We start from the raw sequence: 22063 nt of genomic DNA, 5'->3' as shown, positions 1-22063 counted from the left end.
AATTATTATTATTTAATAAATAATTAAATAAATTAAATAATATTATGATTTACTATTTATTATTTAAGGATAAAGATGAAATGACGGAAAAGTGTGAAAAACAGGATGATGGCGATTTTTAGTATGTGATTTAGGCAGAATTTCTCGGAGTTAGTAATATATATCACTATGAAAACATGTAAAAACACTTAAATTAAAATCTTACAAATAAAATAAGTTAGTAATTAGTTTATGTTTAAACATTTTATCATGGGGGTTTCACAAATAGTGTACTTTTCTAATAGTAGTCAAACTTTACAAATAAAACTTACCAATAATTATATATTCATATAAATAAGTTTTGGCCTATGTAACTTCTAACACTGATTTAGTATTAAAATCGGTGTTAAATATTTTTTTTATTATTTTTCCCGGAGTCAGAAAACCATTGTCTATCACATGTATTAATATCTCGTTAAAAGAAAAATGCATGCATTTAAGGGTTAAAAACGAATAAAAGATTATAATTGCTCCCGCCCCGTGTAAATAAAAGAGACGCGATTACTTGTATAGCGCGGGCGAGTTATAGTTCGTAGCCGAGCTATGAACTACAAATAGCTCGCTCTCTCTTTTATTTACACAGGAGCGACTATCTTTTATTCATTTTTATAGCCGATAGCTCATAGCTTACTCGTTTTTGGTGCGACCAGCGCCTTAAGTATGAAACTTCAAAAAATATTAGGACATCTAACTGGCTCAACAAAGTCCTTGAAGGTACGAGTAGTAACACTAGTAACTAAGTTTTTTTGCAAAATATGATCACCTTTCGGCTCCATCGTCAGATCAGGGGGGTTACCATGACGTTCTAAAGACGTTCAGTTTAGGTTGAGAGAAAGGGACACAGCTATAGCAGTTACATAGCTCCGTCCCTCTCTCTCAACCTAAACTGAACGGCTTTAGCACGTCATGGTAACCCCCCAGCTCCATGATACCATAATATTGCATTGTCACGTTATTTACATGTGTGCAAAATTTCAGCTCAATCCGAAACCGGGAAGTGGGTCAAATTTAACTTCTACGTTTTGACCCAAACTATCATACCTACTGTCAAGTTAAATAAAAGCTTGTAAAAATCGGAGGTAGGTACCTATTTGTTTTAATAGTGCCTGTATCCCATAAAGGAGTAGGCAGAGCACATGAAACTACTTCAAATAAAGGGAACGTTGAAAGAAAACTAAATTGTGACGTTGTAAATTTTGTATATTTTACATTAGCTATTTTACGATTATTTCGGCCTCCGCTAACGGCCCCTAACATTCACATTGGTATTTTACTTAAAGAAATATGCTTCTCGCATATTCCGTAGTAATACCAGGTAGATGGCCTGTAATGAGGGGAAATCATTAGTATTTGATTGAAATCCTCACAAATATACGGTCAACCAAACCTTGACACTAAAAAAACCGGCCAAGAGCGTGTCGGGTCACGCTCAGTGTAGGGTTCCGTAGTTTTCCGTATTTTTCTCGAAAACTACTGAACCTATCAAGTTTAAAACAATTTTCCTAGAAAGTGTTTATAAAGTTCTACTTTTGTGATTTTTTTCATATTTTTTAAACATATGGTTCAAAAGTTAGAGGGGGGGGGGCACTTTTTTTTCCTTTAGCAGCGATTATTTCCGAAAATATGAATATTATCATTATTATCAAAAAACGATTTCAGTAAATCCTTATTAATTTTTAAATACCTATCCAACAATATATCACATGTTGGGGTTGGAAAGAAAAAAATCAGTCCCCACTTTACATGTAGGGGGGTACCCTAGGGGGTACAAAGCATTTTTTTCCACTTTTTATTTTACCACTTTGTCGTCGTGATTGATATACATATTGGTACATTTGGTACCAAATTTCAGCTTTCTACTTTTCTAGTGCTAACGGTCACTGAGATTATCGGCGGACGTACGGACAGACAGACATGGCGAAACTATAAGGGTTCCTAGTTGACTACGGAACCCTAAAAAAGGCGCGAAATTTAAGCTTTTGACGGAAATTAAAGCTTCGCCGCTACTTTTTCAATCAAGTTTTAAGTGTTATGGCTCGTTGATGATTCCGCCAACGTCAGGGTTTAGAAAGGCAAGTGCTTTAAGAAGACAATTGGCCGGAAAGACCTACTTTCTTCAAATTTTTTTTTTTTTGGTGCCAAGATTTTTTGGTTGACTGTTTATAATAATGAAAGATCGCCGACGTGTCTAATTTAACGGAAAACAAAAAAAAAACACTGTGTACAATATGGGACAGCCGGTATGGCTAGAGAAACTTTATCCTGAATATTAATACTACCGATTAGTATAATAAAATAAAGAGTGTTTATTTTTTTAAATTTTAGTTGGTTCGAGTCCTGGGCGAAGCAAGCGAGTTTAAAAAATCTTTTAATGCAGATTTGTTTCTTTTCAAAAATAAATGAATGTCTCCTTTAAGTAAAATGAGCTAGCTTAAGGATTTAAAGTAGTTTTCCTCCAGGGCCTGAGTTTAATTTCCACACTGTATAGGGTGGTTCCTGATGATGAACCTAACTGCTTCTCGAATTCAACGGAAAACAAAAAAACACGGTGTATAGAAAGAAAAATGTTACCGCTGATCGTACATGCAGTCATCGGGCTTGAGTACGAGCCCCCGGTACCACCAGTACCAACCGTCGTACTCCTGCAGCGGGCTCCACTTCTGGTAACCCACCTCGTGCAAGGTCTCCTCTGGAGCAGACCACATTAGTGTCACCAACAATCTTAGGGTAGTTTCCTATGCCAAAGATTAAATATAAGATCTTATCATACCATCCCATTAAAATGCGACCGCCTAAGAACGCGCATAGGTACACTATACCACACATAGATGGCGCCACAAAAAATGCCTTGTTGATATCGATTATTTGTAGATTGGTGTTAGAGTCTAGCCATCGAATCGCTGCACAAAAAAGAACCGGCAAATTCAAAAAAATCTTTAGCTGGTAACCCGAAGCATAGTGCGAATATTCTTATTTATTTCAGTACTCGTTCATTTTCATCATTTCGAACCTGATTCCAGTTACAGATTATCGAAAATAGTATGCTTCTCACACTGCTCCTGATCGGTTTAGCCATTATAACATCCGTAATAAATGCACTGAGACAAAGGTTGAGGTTATGTACGAACACGAGAGGTTGACAGTCAGTTTTACATGTAAAATTGTTGCCATATATAGAATTCTGAAAAAATACTTGTGCAGCGGCTCGCTGGTCAGACTGTGTCACTTTCGAGCCATAAATCTATGTCAAAAGTGACACTTAACGCCATCTACAAGTATAATCGAAAGCTACAAGACATTTTTTAGCGCCATCTATGTGTGGTGCGCGTTCTTAGGCGGTCGCATTTTAAGGTATAGGATGGTATGATCTTCATATATTTAATCTATGCCTATGGTTAAAAAAACCTTAACCGCACGTGCCAATACACAACAATTGATACCAGAGCAAGCGAAAAATTCCATATATTGAACCGCGAGCGTAGCGACGAGTGGTTCAAGAAGTGGAATCTTGAGCGTTGCGAGGGTTTCAAGGCACGAAGGTTAAACAAACTTTGCCGCCGAGTAAAACAAAATTTTTCACTGTTGTGGTGGTACTGGTGGTACTTACCATTCTGGTTGACCAAGAGCCAGTCCCGCCAGTGCCAGAAGCCCAACCAGAACATTTTCTCCTGGTTTCCGATCAACTCGCAGATTATATCGTGCTCCACCTTATTCAATTATAAATTCACGGTGTAACATTAGGATGAATCATTGCAATAGCGCAGCCCTGATCACATTTCAACTAAGGAAGAGCGGTGCCTCTTAACACAGGTATTTGATACTTAATCATTTTTAAGAAGAAAAAAACCGCCTTCCTTTGGGGTTCTGGTGATAAATACTTTCAAATGTTGGATTATGTTATCAATTATATCTCCGTCATTTCTGAACTGAATTTTGAAATTTGGAAGATTCTGAAGTACTTACAGATAAGAATGATTATTAGAACGGAACTCTAACCAGGGGCGGCTCACTCTTCATCAGCAGTTCCACTGCACCAAATGTCACTGTTCTGGACGTACTTAAGTGCATGCTGTTCTTATAAAAATACCAAAGTCACTATAAGTGTGCCGTTCATATTTGAGGAGTTCCGTTCTGACCGTCATCAGCAGTTCCACTGCACCAAATGTCACTGTTCTGGACGTAAGTGCATGCTGTTCTTATAAAAATACCAAAGTCACTATAAGTGTGCCGTTCAGATTTGAGGAGTTCCATTCTGACCATCATCAGGAGTTCCACTGCACCAAATGTCACTGTTCCGTACGTAAATGCATGCTGTTCCTTTAAAAACACAAAAATCACAATATGTATGCCTTTCAGATTTGAGGAGTTCCCTCGATTTCTCCAGGATCCCATCATCAGAACTGGGTTCTGAGAAAAATGGGACCAATCTGTATACATATACATTCAATCAAAAAAAAATTTTTCAAAATCGGTCCATTAACGACGGAGATATCGAGAAACAAACATTAAAAAAAAAAACAGACGAATTGAAAACCCCTTCCTTTGAGATTTGGAAGGCGGTTAAACAGAGACACCGACCTTTGTATGTACATTGTAAGAGATAACTGAATGGGAATAAACAATTTTTTTTCCCTCACTAGCTCGGAAACACGTGTTTTGTCCTTTAATACCAGCGGGTAAAAACGCATTTTATCCACTAGTGGGTAAAGTAATTTGACCTTGAATAAAGTCAAATTAACTGCTTGAAAATTGATAAAAGTAGGTGAATCTAGTAATAAAGATGATTTACCACCTGTGGAACTAGTGGAAGCAGTGATAAACGCATTTTTTTGCGTTGTAGTTTCCTCGCTATAGTTAGGGGAAAAGTTTTGTGTTCCGTACGGTACACTCGGGTGCAAATGTATTTTACTTCTCGTGTGTTAAAAAAACTCGCAAGTTCAGGATTCTATTCTCGAACCACTCGCTTCGCTCGTGGTTCAACTATAGAATCCTTTCCCTTACTCGTTTTTCAATTCCACACTCGGCGTTAAAATACAACTTTGCTCCCTTGTATAACAAATAACTATTTAGTTTCAAGACTAAAACCAAGAGGTACATATAAAGTGCTAAGAACCCATACAACAAGTAATTATAAGTCTGGTCCTAACTGCCAGAACGTTTTTTTTTAAATATTGCACTTATAAGTAGGTGAGGTAGGCCTGATTTAGACGGCGTGCGAACTCGCATGCGATTTTAGTTACATTGCGGGCTGTTGAGGTTACATACCATTTTGGACAGATCAAATACCGCAATGCAATAAAACTCGTATGCGAGTTCTCGTACCGTCTAAATGGGCCCTTAGGGACGGCCAGATGTTTTATTACTCATCGCGCGACCATACTTGCCTACCTGGGAACTTGCACAGGCGCCGCCTGGCGGGATAAAATATCAGTGTGCCTCCTCATTTAAGTTGCGCGTCTTCGAAATGTCAAATACTTAGGGACACGCAATACATTGATGCTCAATGTTAAAAAAAAATTACGCTCTGTCAGTTAAGACCAAACTTATAATAACTTGTTTTATGGGTTCTTAACACTAAAACCTTGGTCTGGTTAAAGTTTGAGGTAATAAATAAATAAATATTATAGGACATTCTTACACAGATTGACTATCCCACGTTAAGCTCAAGATGGTTTGTGCTGCAGGTACTCAGGCAACGATATATACAATTATACATATAATATACAAGTACTTATAGAACATAGAAAACATCCATGACTCAGGAACAGATATATCTGTGTCAAATATCAAAAATACACACTGTATACCGGGACCGAGTCTTACAATCTCATACAAAAAATGTACCTCTGAACTGGCACACAATTCATGGATAAAACGGCGCTGTTTCACAAAAATCACATTTTCATCAATATACCTTTGCGTCTTTTCAATTTATTACAAACGACATATTTCTTAATTTTGATATCACTTCAATATATATACATTTTGAAGAAAAAGAATATAGGCCCCATCAGTGCAGTTATGATAGTATATAATAGATGGCGCTACCAAATGGAGGTACGATGTTTAATATGAATAAAGACATATGTAACTCCGTATAGACAGATAAAGCCCAAGAAAAAAACGTACCTCAGTACGATACAGAAAAAGGTACGGTGGTCTAGATGGCATGACACCTTTGGGGTACGCTCAGCTAGATGGCGCTAATATTAATATTTGACATTTTAACACATATCAAGCTAAGAATGCCATTAGGCATTAAGTCCGCCATTTGTACATTTTTGTTTTATTTGTGCAATAAAGTTTAAATAAATATGGACCAAATTGTCAAGTTCGGAATTCGGACCCCCCCCCCCCACCCCCAACCCAATTAGCAAAAGTTGTTAACAAAAATTAACTCGTTGTCAGTTTTGTGACGACAATAAAATGAAAAATGAAATCTGTTTAAAAACCGGCCAAGAGCGTGTCGGGCCACGCTCAGTGTAGGGTTCCGTAGTTTTCCGTATTTTTCTCAAAACCTACTGTACCTATCAAGTTCAAAACAATTTTCCTAGGAAGTCTTTATAAAGTTCTACTTTTGTGATTTTTTTCATATTTTTTAAACATATGGTTCAAAAGTTAGAGGGGGGGGACGCACTTATTTTTCCTTTAGGTGCGATTATTTCCGAAAATATTAATATTATCAAAAAATGATCTTAGTAAACCCTTATTCATTTTTAAATACCTATCCAACAATATATCACATGTTGGTGTTGGAATAAAAAAAAAAATTCAGCCCTCACTTTACATGTAGGGGGGGTACCCTAATAAAACATTTTTTTCCATTTTTTATTTTTGCACTTTGTTGGCGTGATTGATATACATATTGATACCAAATTTCAGCTTTCTAGTACTAACGGTTACTGAGATTATCCGCGGACGGACGGACGGACGGACGGACGGACGGACGGACGGACAGACAGACATGGCGAAACTATAAGGGTTCCTAGTTGACTACGGAACCCTAAAAATTACACTTTTCACATTCTGAATGTAATTAACACAAAAATTATATTTTTATTGAAATTTCATGCTTAATTGTCGTCACAAAACTGACAGTGAGTTAATTTGTGTTAACAACTTTCGCTAATTGGAGGGGTCCCAAATTCTGAAAATGCTCATTATTGACCACCCGTGCCTCACCTCGTTGTCGATTACTAGGAGTTGGCCACCTTCCCGGTTACACCAATCTCTTACTTCCGGCCAACCACCCTTCCACTCCACCATCAAACGATAGCAGCTGCCGACTAGTTCCACTCTGTCTACCCATTCTGAAATAGTTATTTATGTCTGGTGCATAATGATAGACATTAAAACATGAGTGTTGTTTTATGAAACGAGCCGCTATTAGGCGATGGTTATGGTTTCTGTGATGGGAACGACTTACAAATAATTTTATTTTCCCCTCACTAGCTCGGAAACACGTGTTTTGTCCTTTAATACCAGCGGGTAAAAACGCACTTTATCCACTAGTGGGTAAAGTAGTTTGACCTTGAATAAAGTCAAATTAACTGCTATAAAACTGATAAAAGTAGGTGCATCTAGTAATAAAGATGATATACTACCTGTGGAAGTACTGGAAGCAGTGATAAACGCATTTTTTGCGTTGTAGTTTCCTCGCTATAGTGAGGGGAAAAGTTTTGTGTTACACTCGGGTGCAAATGTATTTTCTCGTTTGTTAAAAAACTCGCAAGTTCAGGATTCTATTCTCGAACCACTCGCTTCGCTCGTGGTTCAACTATAGAATCCTTTCACTTGCTCGTTTTTCAATTCCATACTCGGCGTTAAAATACAACTTTACCCCCTTGTATAACAAATAATTATTTTATTAATGTTTTTATTTCATTATTTAATTAATAGGAAAAGTGAGTGTGTCTGTCTGTTTGTTTGTCCGTCTTTCACGTCAAAACGGAGTGGGGGGATGGAGAGTGACATAGGTTACTTCTTATCTCTTTCTAACCCCCCACTTCCCTAAAATGGGTGTGGGGGTGTGGTATGGAGTAATTTGTACAGACGAGTAACGGTTTAGCGGCGTCGTTCTCTTTATCCTAGCTAATAATGACATTTTCTGTTAAGTTTAGGCTGTCGAGTAACGGCAGACAATGTACTTACTACGTTCCATGTACGGCTTGTTGTACACCTTGCATCGATCGTCGAATTCCGCATCTGGAGTTTCGGAATAGCTCAATTATTAGTCTGTTTTGTTTATTGAACATTCATCACGAATAGCTGGGTCTACTATGCCGACAGAGCAAGTCCGTGCTCTTGCGCGTACGTTCGCGTTACACGAGCTACTTGTTTCGACAAGATGGCGGCCCTTAGTCAGCTGTTCAAAATTCATACATGATTCCCGTCCCATAGCTCGTGATTCGTGGTTTTCGTGTACTTTGGATATGGATTAAAAATAAGAATAAATCATTCTCGAGACACGACAATGAATATACTGTTTTTGTTTTTATGTATTTTGAACAGCTGACTGAGGGCCGCCATCTTGCCTAGAGAATTGGCTCGGGTGAGTTGAAGGTGCGCACGCGCACGGGCGTTTTCCGTGCGAAGCCATTGCCCCGCGAGGCTGCTCGCACAGTGTGGACTCAGCTAATTGAACGAGGGTATACGTGTTGCAGTGCCCAGCATTGCGCCTTCAAGTAGAATCGCTACAGTAGCTCAGGCTGGTGGTTAGAGTGGCAAGCGCTGAAGTTTTCCAATTCAACACAACAGTAAATACTTATCACCTTCTTCTTTGAAAATGAAAATGAAAAATGCTTTATTTAGGTATCAAAGTGTCAGCTTATTACATTTACATGAGATGTATGTTATTGCTAAAAGTACTTTGTCAGTATTCGTGTTGTGTTCCCTTGTCTATCAGCCAACGTTTATTGATCGTAGAACAGGGGTCTAAAGAAACGACCAGCCAAATCACATGTTACGCGGCGCCGTAATATTGTAGTCGCTGACGAATGTCAAGCCAGAGTTAAGGTTTCCTTTTCACAAACCTGTCGACGCGGAGTGGATTCGGCTCTAGCGAACCAACGGAATGAAGACGTAATAAGCGTCTATAAAATTGCTCGTTATGTTATTATGAAGACGCTTATGCGTCGTCGTCGCTGAACGCTCATACTAACGAACCATTTTTGGTCGGCGAAAGACGATTCCCATTGGATAAGTTTGTTGGAGCCCCTTGCAGTGAGGTACAAGGACACAGTAAAGTGCCAGAATATGGGTACCCACGAGTCAAGGTGGTACATGTTGTGGCAGCTCGCTCGAGTCGATGTGAAACACCTCTTCATTTCTTAAACACACCTTTTCTACTATTAATAACTGTTGTCGAGTGTGGTGTGACTGTGATGAGTCTGTTACTGTCGCCATAGTCGTTGAGGCGGCGACAGTGGCGACAGTAGCGACAATTGTGAATAAATGAATGAAATAAATATACTAGTGTAATTTTGGTCCTGCTTGCCTACTGTAGATGTAGCCCTACCTTACGAACCTACCTAACAACCCTACCTTATGTTCTGATTTTCCGATATAAAATAGTAAAGTGCATAAATAATAGTAGTTAGTTCCAAAATAAGTGGGCAACGATTTTGACAGCTTCGCCGGTGCAAATCTTAGGTATTATAAATGTTAAACTTCGATGAAATTATGCTGTTCACATAAACCTATATGGGCTGGGGTATCAAAATTATTGCCAACGGATTTTAGCTTGGCAGTACCTAATAGGACAGTAAGCGAAGAAAAGTAGTTATCATTTTCATCTATCGCAACGGGCCTAAAGTGGATGCTTCCCGGCCGGAAAACAGAAAAATAGTTTGCTTACCTGGTTTCTGAAAATTATGCAAAAAGTATAAAGCAGTATGGTATAATTATATTGGTTATAAGTCTAGGTGAGGCTACATATTGTTAATATGTTGCTCACAACAAAATTCCTAAAGTAAATAACAAATACCATACATAAAAATCTGAAAATAAAATTAATGATTAATAAGTTAGTACGTAAGAATACAATACTGAGTAAACATATATAATTGTGTGTTCACAATTATATATGTCTTATTATGTTATTTACAAGTGTTGTTATGTAGCAACATGTTCATATATTTATACATAGCATAAAAATAATCGTTTATTGATTGGATTTATAATTAAATTTTACATTATTCAATCACAAAAATAATAGGTAAGGTGCATTATGGTAATTTCGAAAGTCGTATAAAAACCGCCATTATTTCCGTCATTCAAGATTCCCCTTTCGAAATTACCTGAGCGTTTCTGTGAATCGAAAATACCCTAATGAACCTTAGTCTTTTTATAACTTAATCAAATAACACATAAAACGTAGGTACTACAGCTTAACAGATATTCACTAAATTTCAATTACAAAAAGTCCGTGGCGCAGTTGGGAGCGCGGCTGGCTCCGGCAAAACCAAAGGTTGCAGGTTCGAGTCCTGCCGGAAGTGTGATTTTTTTCCATTTTTCCTTTAATTTAAAAAAATGAAAAACTGATTCGTTTTTAAGTAATATAATTACCAATACCTATGTGTTCCATAATTACTAGGACCATATAGGTATTTATTCAAAATACTAAAATATGACAAATATACTTAGATAAAGAAAAGTCTCTATGCTTCTATTCGCTACGTGCACGACTAGTGGTGCCCTCATTTTGTCGGCTATTCCATATAAAATTATATTGCGTAAAGTTAGTTCCAATTCCAACGGCTGCCGCTAGAATTAATGTCGGACAGTATCCATACGATGACGTGTATTTATGACAATCAGCGCCACTCTGTCACGCACGTTGCCAATGAGGAGGCACCCTGACATTTTATCCCGCCAGGCGGCGCCTCGCGCCTGTGCAAGTGCCCAGGCATGTCACTGTCATTCATATATACTCTGTCAAACAAGTCTGTCAGTAAATAAGGACAAAGAAAACTATGTGCATCCTTTTCTTTAGGGTGCTAGAGAAAAGGATACCTATAGTTTTCTTTGGTCTTATTTACTGACAGAATTGTTTGACAGAGTATATGTGAGAGAGAGAAAATAATGTAGTTTGTATGAAACCTTCCTCTTTTGTTACCAGATTTCTATACATTTTCCTACTTAGGACCTACTTAGGACATTTTGGGAAACCTAGTGGATCTTGCTCAGCATCATGGACTCAGCCTACCAATTTTTATCTAAATCGGAGTCGTGATCCAAATGTACAAACTAAACGGGAATTGCTGTCATCTTCTTGCTCTCACCACAGAATATATAATAGTACAAGTACAGAAGGCTCACTCCTTTGATGTTCACAAAACGCCGCCATTATAAATTCTTACCTACATTAACAAACGGACCGCACGCGTGCAAACGACATTGAATTCTATTGCGCCGCGCGAAGGTCGTCGCCAGTGAATGGGCCGCGAACTCGCGGCCGCCGGCATGTACCTGTAGCGCGGTGAAAGGATCGCGGAGTGAGCCGCCCCTGCTCTCACGTACTGAAATTATTTATCTGTGCAATGGACTATAGGGTGGCGCCATTTGTCATAATCTTTGAGTGTGCTTCCTCATGGCAAAACGTAATAATAGAGGATTTATGTCAAAGTGAAATTTGTGGTCAAGTTGCATTGACTGCCATCTCTCGACACAGGGGTTAAAACATTTAGAACCTCTGTTTTACCCATATAGCCTTTACCTGATGTTTTAAAATGATTAGATATCAATAATTAGCATTACCAATCGTCGTAGATGTGGCGCCATCTATAGAAACATATTTGTTTACGGTTCCGAGGTACTTTACTACGTTTTCTCGTTATATATCCTTACTCTTTGGTTTTCTCTCAGACCTTGTGTTCTGTGACTGAGAATAATTGTATGGTTACAGCATTTCCACACAGATGGCGTTGATTTAAGCGCGCGTTCCGTTAGAGGTTACAATGTTTGGGCCAGAGTCTAAGGGCGACAGAGGTGCATGTCTACGTTAATAGATGGCGCTGTGACTAACAATGTTATTGTATTCATTTTTACATACAGTGGCGCCCTCATTGGCGATATTATGTTTTCAGATAAACTAATTAATTTAAGTATGTTGGTCGTGTAATCTTTTCATTTACCGTTACATTTTGAAGGTAGATTTTGTTTACATTTATTTAAATGTGTACATACATAAACAGGCTATAGCTGTAGGTATGTCATTATTCTATATTGTTGTACAATACGACAAGACATCACAATTTTTTAAAGTAGGTAGTGTAGGTACATATATGAATTTCACATTTTCCTCATTTGAGTTTTTTTTTAATTTATTATTATAAATGGGCTTACTCTTGACCATAGGCAAAGACGTGGCCTACGATGGAGTGAGCTCGCCCAGAAGATGCCTGAAATGAACTGAAAATCTATGAATGTCACGTTTTTCTTATTATAAGTTTTACTGAAACAATAAGTATATCAAATTAGTCACGGATATTTTTACGATTGATAGTACTCCGTTCCTGGCGTATATTTATGTACGAAACATCAGGTTATGTTATGTTTTTTTGGAGAAAACTAGGAAACAAATTTGCTACGTTAAAACACCCTGTTAGTGTAATAATTTAATGAAAACTTGAACAGGTTTTAGAATCTCTTAACTGTAACTGGCCAGTTTTTCCGCTGAATCATAATGACATTTAATACATACTAGAGATGGGCCGAATATTCGGTAAATATTCGGTATTCGGCATATTCGGCAAGTTTTTCAATGTTCGTATTCGGCCGAAAAATTCGGTTGCATTGCCGAATATTTACCGAATAAACAAAGTAAATAACTAATGAAGACCTTATGTATTCCATTGGATAATAAGCTCCTATTTCACTAGCTTTCTAGGGAACTACTAAAAAGAGATAATTGCCTATGCGTCAAAATACTCAAAATATAAATACAAAGTTAAAAAAAGCGTAGTTTAAGAGTTGAGAAGAGTTCAGAGTTGTTTTAACTAAGTTTTAGTTAAATCCATAAAATTGTAAGACCATATTTATGTAGTTCGAGTAACATATGTAACTATTATCAATCATTTAATAGTTTTAATCTTAACATCCGCTTTCTAAATATGGCGTAACCGAATATTCGGCCCAATGTTCGGTTCGGTAAGAGCTGAATCGAATGTTCGGCCGAATATTCGTATTCGGCAAAGTCCGTATTCGGCCCATCTCTAATACATACAATTATTGACATGAGTGACATCACAGCTAGTGATAAACATCAACAAACATCTTGTCAGATTAGTAGAGTCTCGCCGGAAGATCAGCGCTGACCCCTAGGGGTCAATATTGATGCTGAGGCGGGACCATTTCGTGGTAAACCCGACATACTTTTTTTCTGATCTTATTTTTTTGTAATTATGAATTCCTTATGTAAATAATTTATGTGTTTAGCATGAATAAACTATTGGATCTTGAATCTTGTATCTTAAATGTACATGGCGATTATTTTTAGATGAAAATTACAATAAACTTTTTGTTCGGTAAATGGAAACAAAAAATCATATGAAAAGTTTTTTTAATTTCTAGTGGAAGATATTTGCTCATTTTAATATTAATTAACATCCCTTAAAATATCCGTGACTAATTTGTTAACACCTTATACACTACTTGTTTTCACTTAGTTAAGTTTTACTTTTCCGCACACATCGCAAAGTAGCCAAATTTTATGCACAGTTTTAAATGCCTACTTGACCCGTAACTCATAATTTTTTCGCGTATCTAACCGAACGGCAAAGTAACGCAGCAATATCCCAACAAAGGCTGTCCAGCGACATTAATAAATCGCCATAAGGCTGTTAGCATGACTTGTTTACTATTTATTGTGGTGCACAAAGGTGAGGCCGGGAAATTTGACAATGCTTGCCGGCGCCGATGTGAGCAGTGAGCACACCTTTACAGCGTCGGGGGCGTAAAATGCTGCTTTCCAGTTAGGATTTCTACAGGTCGATTCACAAGAGATAATAATTATGTGGCTCAAATCATGAATTAGCGTATCTGCCTAAACGTAATTACGACATGACGTTTATGTCATGCCAAATTAAGTTAGACGGCGTACATTGCTGCTTGGTCAGATTAAAAAAATATTACTCTTAATTAATAAGACTTTAAAAAAATGATTATCGTATACGATTCGTATGATCAGATACTATAACTGGGTACATTATTCGCCCGTATGGAATTCAAACGCTGTATAGTACATGTTACTCGTATGTGATCGTCATGGAATACACGCCTTTTATCTTTTTCCCCTCACTACCTCGGAAACACGTGCTAAATCCTTTAATGCCAGCGGGTAAAAACGCATTTTATCCACTAGTGGGTGGGTATTTGACCTTGAATATAGTCAAATTAACTGCTTTAAAATTTATAAAAGTAGATGAATCTAGTAATGAAGATCATTTACCACTTTTGGAACTACTGGAAGCAGTGATAAACGCATATTTTGCGTTGTGGTTTCCTCGCTATAGTGAGGGAAAAGTTTTGTGTTACACACGGGTGCAAATGTATTTTACTTTTCGTGTATTGAAAAACTCGCTTCGCTCGTGGTTCAACTATAGAATCCTTTCCTTGCTCGTTTTTAATTCCACACTCGGCGTTAAAATACAACTTTGCCCCCTTGTATAACTTTAAAATGGTATTTATTCGACAAGAGCGCCATCTTACCGACCCCGGGTTATTGTTCCCGGCGGGCGCGGCTCCGCCAAAAGAGTACCTCGCCATTGCTCGCAAATTGTGTGAATTATTTATTTAATTTAAAAGCAAAGAAACCCCGCCATCATACGGCGAAGAAACAAACACGGGCTTTGAGTCTCACCTAAAAAGTATTCCTGAGTTGAAAATAAACGAAAATTACTTTCTGACGTTTGTATGACAGTGTCGAGTTGTTCGTTATACCCAGATATCGCAATTGTTGTGCGACATCTCATACTAAATGCAAAGAGGATCGAGTATTATAGAGAGTTACCATCAAAGTAAAATATGTAATCACAAGGCATACTGACTGCCATCTCTCGACACAGGCTTAAAACTTTTAAACCTCAGGTTTGACAATTTGGCCCATATTCTTAGATTGATATGTGTTAAAATGTCAAATATCAATATTAGCGCCATCTAGCTGAGCGTCCCCGAAAGGTGTAACGCCATCTTGGCCACCGTACCTTTTCCTATATGGTTCTGAGGTACGGTTTTTCTTAGACTGTAGCTATCTATACGGAGTTACATGTGTCTTTGCCGTCTTTGGTTATATATATGTATACCCAGATATCGCATTGTTGTGCGTCGTCTTATACTAAATGTCATCAAAATGACGCAAGTCACTAAGAACGGCGCAAATCAATCATTTATTCAATATTTATGATTCAAAATCATTATTTATAGGTAAAATCTAGGAGCCAGATTAAGACATCGAGTTAAAATTCGTATGAAATTACTTTGCCCCCTTGTGGATAAAATGCAATTTTTCTATCTGTTTTCGAATAGCAAAGAAAGCCTTTACCAGTTGGTGTGGTGAAAAGATTAATGTTGCTATTCCAAAACGGATAGCAAAATTGCATTTCATCCACAATGGTGCAAAGTAATTTCATACATTGGTACAATTGGTGCCTTGAGCTGGCTGGTACAATAAAATTTACCTATCAAAGATATAAATCATTATTTTGAATCATAAATATTGAATAGATTGCTGGATTTGATTTAGTTAGATGTTTTATAGTCAGTATTTTGTTCGTGTTGATGAGGTGAAAAATTTTGTGTTTTCACTCAAAGTTGGCAAAGTTTGTGTAACCTACGTGCGTAACGATTGGTTAAGTTTTGGAGGAGGAAACAGTCGAGACGATATACTACGTCGAAATATCGACATACCGTGTTTGACGAACTTTTTAGTTAGAAATACGTACTATTATATCAATTATATGTTCATATTAAAAATTGGTGGTCCAAAAAAGACCAGTCTGCTCCGAGACCACGGGGACAATGCCGTCCTTGAAACGTCGGAGGTTAGTGTTTAAAACATAGTAAATACGCGATTAGGTCCCGTTTGCAATTTTAAATATGTGTAAAAATCGTGAAAAGTTTGAATCTGTATTATATATTCTGTGGAAATACTAAGTCCATATTTTTATAAGTATAGGTATTAGGTACGTAACAATTGCATACAGGTATAGGTTTATTTTATACATGCATAACTTTTCTCGTCATTGGTTTACTAGTAACAATTATAAAGTTATGCTGTATTTTACGATAGATTCCACGAATATTAGGCAACTATTTGGTATTCGGTCTTTTCAGCCATTTTGCCGAAAATTTGGTATTCGGTCATCATTGTTTATTTATTACTATTCTGCCGAACACAATTAGGTAAGTAGTTATATTAGTCATATTATATGTACTTATTTACACACAATAAAAACAGACATAATATTAATAATTTAAGTCATGTTTTAAAATATAAAAAAAAAACGATGGGCCTTATTTAGTAATACATAGTTTGTTCAGGTTGGTACCAGTACCTGCCCTTAATAAGGCCCAGTGCTTATATTTCTTCTAAGTTTTATCAATCATGCCGTTTTGTATATTTTCTTCGCAGACATAGAATCAAAAAATGCCCTAAATAGTTACTTCTCTAAAGAAGGCCCATCGCTCGCTTCTTAAGTTTTATAACTTTGTGTAAACATTGTGTTCATGAATTCAATCATCAATTTTTGTGATAAGTATTTATACTACGGTCTGTCGTCTAAAACACATTTATTCAGGACTATGCATTTAGGATATGGTACTCTAAATTAGAGGGGTTCAAGTCTTAACAAACAGTGCGTTAAGGTCAATGTGGTCAAGATAGGCAGACTTTATTTCATATTAAGTTTAAAGGGACAAAATTAGGTACTTAATTAAAGTAGTGTGGGGTAGCCTGCTGTCCTACGGGGCAATAAATATTATAATGTATTGTGTTTATGTGTATTGTGTATCATAAGTACTGGGCGTTTGCGGGGTCGCCTTCCACTCTGAGGCCACCACTCAAATACTGGCGCTGTTGATAGCTCATCTTTGAAGATTATATCCGATCCATCTCTATTTCCGCAGCGCTACTTCTTGGGTATCGAAGGTTGTGAACATGTGGACACATGGGCGGCATGGGCCTTATTTCATACCTGCATCAAATAAGACCCATAGTTTTTCTGTTTAATAATACTTACTTTTTACTTTTTTACTTACTGCACGAAATTTTTGAACCATTTACACTTATCAAGTTATAAAATGTACATAACATTTCGAAACTTAATAGCCGGGCCTTGTTTGCATTGACATTACATATGCCCTTAGTAGGTAGATGAAATGAGTATTACCAACGTTTTAATTCTGCGGTAACAAAAATGCTTTGCCGAAAAGTATAAATAAGATCTAAATAATAAAAGTATATAAAGTATCTATACGTTTAAATAGCCTAGGTTTAAATTTAGCTGGCAAATTAGTTAAGCATTTTTATGGTTGGTATGCATGTTGGTAACCACGAAAAAATGCACATTTTATTACATTATGGTAAGTAATTAAATAATTAAATAAATATTGGGGACACCTTACACAGATCAACTTAGCCCCAAACTAAGCAAAGCTTGTACTATGGGTGCTAGGCGACGATATAGCGCAGGACACCATCGCGAGCGCAGACTTCTGGCCGAAAGGTGTGGTTTTTTGGTGATTCCGGGGCAACTTGCCGAATGCTACACCAGGGCAAACGACGCAACGGAGTCACGCTGTTACGTCATCGCCCAAATAAATTGTTTAGTTTTAAACTTTATTGTTTTTTTTTTTTTCATGTTCTTACTTACTGTTTTTTTTTCTTTTTTGTTATCTAAGTTTCGTGACGCATTGGTTTTACTGTAATGTCATGTAAACATGTTTTTACTAATAAATAAATAAATAATACATATTTAAATAGATAACATACATACATACAATCACGCCTGTATCCCATAAAGGGGTAGGCAGAACACATGAAACTACTAAAGCTTCAGTGCCACTCTTGGCAAATAAGGGGTTGAAAGAAAACGAAACTGTGACATTGCAGTGACAGGTTGCCATCCTCTCGCCTACGCCACAATTTAACCCATATCCCATAGATAAATACAAAACCGTACTTAAATAGATAAATACATACTTATATACATAGAAAACATCCATGACTCAGGAACAAATATCTGTGCTCATCACACAAATAAATACCCTTACCGGGATTCGACGAACGACGAACGACGACGGGAACCGAAGACAACATTAAAATTAGGTAAGTACTTAATGAAAGTACTTTGAAGTAACCTGCTGTCCTACGGGATAAATATTATAATATATATAGGTATCCATATATTTTTATTCTTTTCCTTCCGGCGACCGTCCTTTGTCACCCATGTTTCACAACTAAAGAGTAAGACGAAATTGACGAGTGAAGATGCTCTGACTGAAACAATTACTTTTCATATTATTAATGTTTACCATTACACACAGAACACAATCTCATCGGTAAATATTGTCAATTTTACTTCATTTCACCGTGCCTTTATCATAGCGCTCTTGAACACATAGATCAAGCAAACGTATCTACTTAGCGTGTCAAATGAACTCAGTGAAATCCACTGAGTTGTCCGTCTTTACTTGCAGCTTGCAGCTTTCGGGCGTCAATTTTTGTAAGTTGAAGTCAACCAAAACATAAAAAATGCCTCGTTACGTGATATTCAATTGCAACAACACAAAAATTATGAACAATCAAGAGCCTGAGACATATTTAAAATTACAGGCAAGAATCAACTTCAGTACAAAATTTGACACGCTCGGCCCCTATACAAATATATGAATTTGTTTCTTCTATCTAAATTAAGTTCTGTGTTCTTGAATAATACGATTTTGTAAAGAAAATATCTCCTAGATACATACTATCAATTGTGTCGCTTAGTTTCAAACTTGGGTACTTAAATCCATTCTGCTTTAAGATTGAATACATAAAAAATATATATTAACCTTGTAGCAGAATGGATTTATCCAGGTTTGAAGTTAAGCGACACAATTACGCTTAATTCGGTATGTAAGAATTACCTTATTTTTTGTTAAGTTACTGATGGGCCTTATTTCATACATGCAGCAATTTGGGAAAAGTGCACCTACTTAATGCACAATTGCACATGGACCCAATTTTTTGACCCATTTACACTTATCTAATTATAAAATGTACATAACATTTCGAGACTTTTAACCGGGCCTTATTTGTATGTAGATTACAGATGCCCTTAGTTGGTAGATGAAATGAGTGTTATATACGTTTTAATTCTATGGTAACAGAAATGCTGATATGTAAGTATAAATAAGTTTTTAAATAATAAAAATATCAAAAGTATCTATTTATACGTTTAAGTACCGATACCTAGGTTTAAATTTAGCTGGCAAATTAGTTAAGCATTTTTATGGTTGGTCTTGTTCTGTGCTAAGCCTTATATTTCTAATGCTAGGTAAGTATTATGTATACACAACCCTAGAAAATTAGAAATATAAGATGCATATGTAGCTTTCCATAAAGGTCCTTATGCTTCATATGCAATAAGATTTTGTTTGGCAGATTTTTTGTTAGAATTCTGCTAAAAAGTTCTAATTACCTTGGAACATAATCCGGTCTCTGGTAAGTATAATAGGTACCAAATTGTTACCTAGTTAAATTTTCCTACGCTGTCACTTCTGTCAAACATGTGCAAAAAAAAAGAATAAGATTCACATACATTTTTGGTAGGTAGATACTGTCAACCAATTATGTAGAATCCTAGGCCACTCTAGAACCCTGTCGTATTGACACCGTCCTTTATTTGCTACAGAAGTCAGTTTTACTTTTACTGTGAAAGGGTCTAGATTGGCCTATGACCTAGGATTCAGATTAATTGGTTGATTGTACGTACCTACTCCTATACTTAATATGGCTTCTCTTTGAAATCGAAAAGGTTTTAGCTTTTTACATACCGAATAACTTTATTTCGCTAACAATGTGACTATCTTAAAAGAAATCATCTTTTAAGATAATCACATTATGTATAAGATAATTAATTGTTTCTACCATTCCTTAAAACATTACAAATTTGCATTTTAGTCAAATCAGTACACTTAATATCTTCACGGAGTCCAAAACATTATGCATGAAGTCCGAAACTAGACATATATAGAGAGCGCTTGAGCGCGAGTAAGTACTTGCGCCGACGGCGGACGTGGGTGTGTGCGTGCGCCACGCGCACGCACACAGGGCCTCTCTGTGGGTGCCGCCCCCGTCAGCGCGACGGCGATAAAGACCTAAAAATCTCAAATTTGAATTCGTGCTTCGGTATCGTATCCTCTTAAAACCCTCGCAACGCTCAAGATTTCACTTTTTTAACTACTCGCTACGCTCGCGGTTCAATATTGGAATCTTTCGCTTGCTCGTGTATCAATATTGGCACGTGCGGCTAAACAACAACTTTGCCCTCTTGTTAAACAAATGACTATTGTTAAACTGGTGGTTCGTGATTGACGAGTCGCGACGCAGAACTCGCAGGGGACATCCGCGCCGACGCTGGAGAGACGACATCGAAGACTTCGCCGGTGGTACCTGGACTAGACTCACTCAAAATAGAAAATCGTGGTCATGTATGGAGGAGGCCTTTACCCAAAATTGGGTCCCCAAAAACGATTTATAATATAATTCTAAAAATTAAGATAATTGTATTCATTTAAAGAAAAATAATATGTTTAAATTTTAATTAAGTTATTATTCACTTTCAAATTGTGCATGATACGAGAAAGTTGTAAATTTTAAGTTAAGAGAATATTGATTAGTTTATTTTAAATTACTTAAAAATGAATAATTTGAGAAATTTCTATTTTGCCGATCTTAAATTGTAAATTCTTAATGTTATTATTATTTTCTTTTTTTTATTTTTTTTGTTTTTGTTGCATGTTTTATAATGTTTTTGTGGGAATAAATGGCTTTATTATTATTATTATTATAAATTGCCAAAACGTGGGTCTACAAACAATATTGGTTAATCATAGATCAGGCAGGCAAGCATGGTCGCGCGATAAGTGATAAAACATCAGGCAGTCCCTATCGCACTAATTTATCATTTATCGCGCGACCATGTTTATAAGCCTGGTTACAATTTTTATCAGAACTGCGACCTGTAGCCCATTTTTCAAAGCTGAAAGTTGCAAGTTACAAGCGGAAATCACTGTTTAGTATGAGGGAGACTTCCGCTTGTAATTTTCAGTTTTGTGAAATGGGCCACTGTGGAGAATAACATCCAGACATACAAAAGCAAAACAAGGGAAACCGTAGGCCTACGCTGTCACTGCGGTAATTAACCTCTAATGTGTCCTTGTTACAATCTGCAACGAAATAATATCTTAATTGGCACCAAAAACAAATTGAAAAGCCTCAATAAACCGCTCAATTATCAGTCAACATTATTACCCAAATTTTTCTTACTTCCCCCAAACGCGCCCAGTTTTGCAACAGCATAACCACCATCTTGCCCCTTACATCTCGGTCGTTCCTGCTCCGAGGCAGTCCACCCTCTAACTAGAACAAATTGTGTAAGCAACACGCTTACGCAACTTGGACTTAGATTAATTGTGTGTTTGACCCTTTTTAAAAATGGCGTCGTTAGTACAACGATTATTAGTGAGAGTTTTCATCTGTCGGATGGGGAATCGAGTTGAGGTCCGCTCGGCTGTCATGTGTCTAGAGAAGTGGTGAGCAAACTTTTGGGGCCAAAATAATATGAAGGAATTTGAGAGGCGGATCAGACTTACTTTGAAAATGAAAAAGCCAACAAAATTAAGAAGAAAACTCCAAAAGTACGGGAAGATGCATACCATTTTACGATGACGGCAATTTGGATACCTACCCTCACTGTGTAGCGGTTATTTTAAACGTCTAGTTTATATGGAGTTATGACGTTTACTTAAGTAGAAAGTT

The 22063-nt window shown here is 36.9% G+C and overlaps 1 protein-coding gene across 4 annotated transcripts; it reads right to left on the bottom strand.

Annotated features, from left to right (window-relative positions):
* Positions 1-1221: 1221 nt before the first annotated feature.
* On the bottom strand, positions 1222-10096 carry LOC125241523. 4 transcript variants are annotated; one of them, XM_048150048.1, is made up of 6 exons: positions 9896-10096; positions 8191-8244; positions 7222-7349; positions 3647-3746; positions 2611-2728; positions 1222-1363 (listed from the first exon to the last, which is right to left on the bottom strand). In XM_048150048.1, exons 2-6 carry the CDS (start codon positions 8198-8200, stop codon positions 1297-1299), a joined length of 423 nt encoding a protein of 140 aa, XP_048006005.1. In that variant the 5' UTR covers positions 8201-8244; positions 9896-10096; the 3' UTR covers positions 1222-1296. The 4 variants fall into 4 exon arrangements, with proteins under 4 accessions (XP_048006005.1, XP_048006006.1, XP_048006008.1 ...); XM_048150049.1 differs by lacking the exon at positions 9896-10096 and having other exon boundaries at positions 2623-2728; positions 8191-9851; XM_048150051.1 differs by lacking the exon at positions 9896-10096 and having other exon boundaries at positions 1321-1363; positions 2623-2774; positions 8191-9861.
* Positions 10097-22063: the final 11967 nt, after the last annotated feature.

Source organism: Leguminivora glycinivorella, chromosome Z, assembly GCF_023078275.1.
Source record: "Leguminivora glycinivorella isolate SPB_JAAS2020 chromosome Z, LegGlyc_1.1, whole genome shotgun sequence".
Classification (NCBI taxonomy): Eukaryota; Metazoa; Arthropoda; class Insecta; order Lepidoptera; family Tortricidae; genus Leguminivora; species Leguminivora glycinivorella.
The sequence above is the reverse complement of the archived record's forward strand: the minus strand, read 5'-3'. Positions and strand labels throughout refer to the sequence as shown.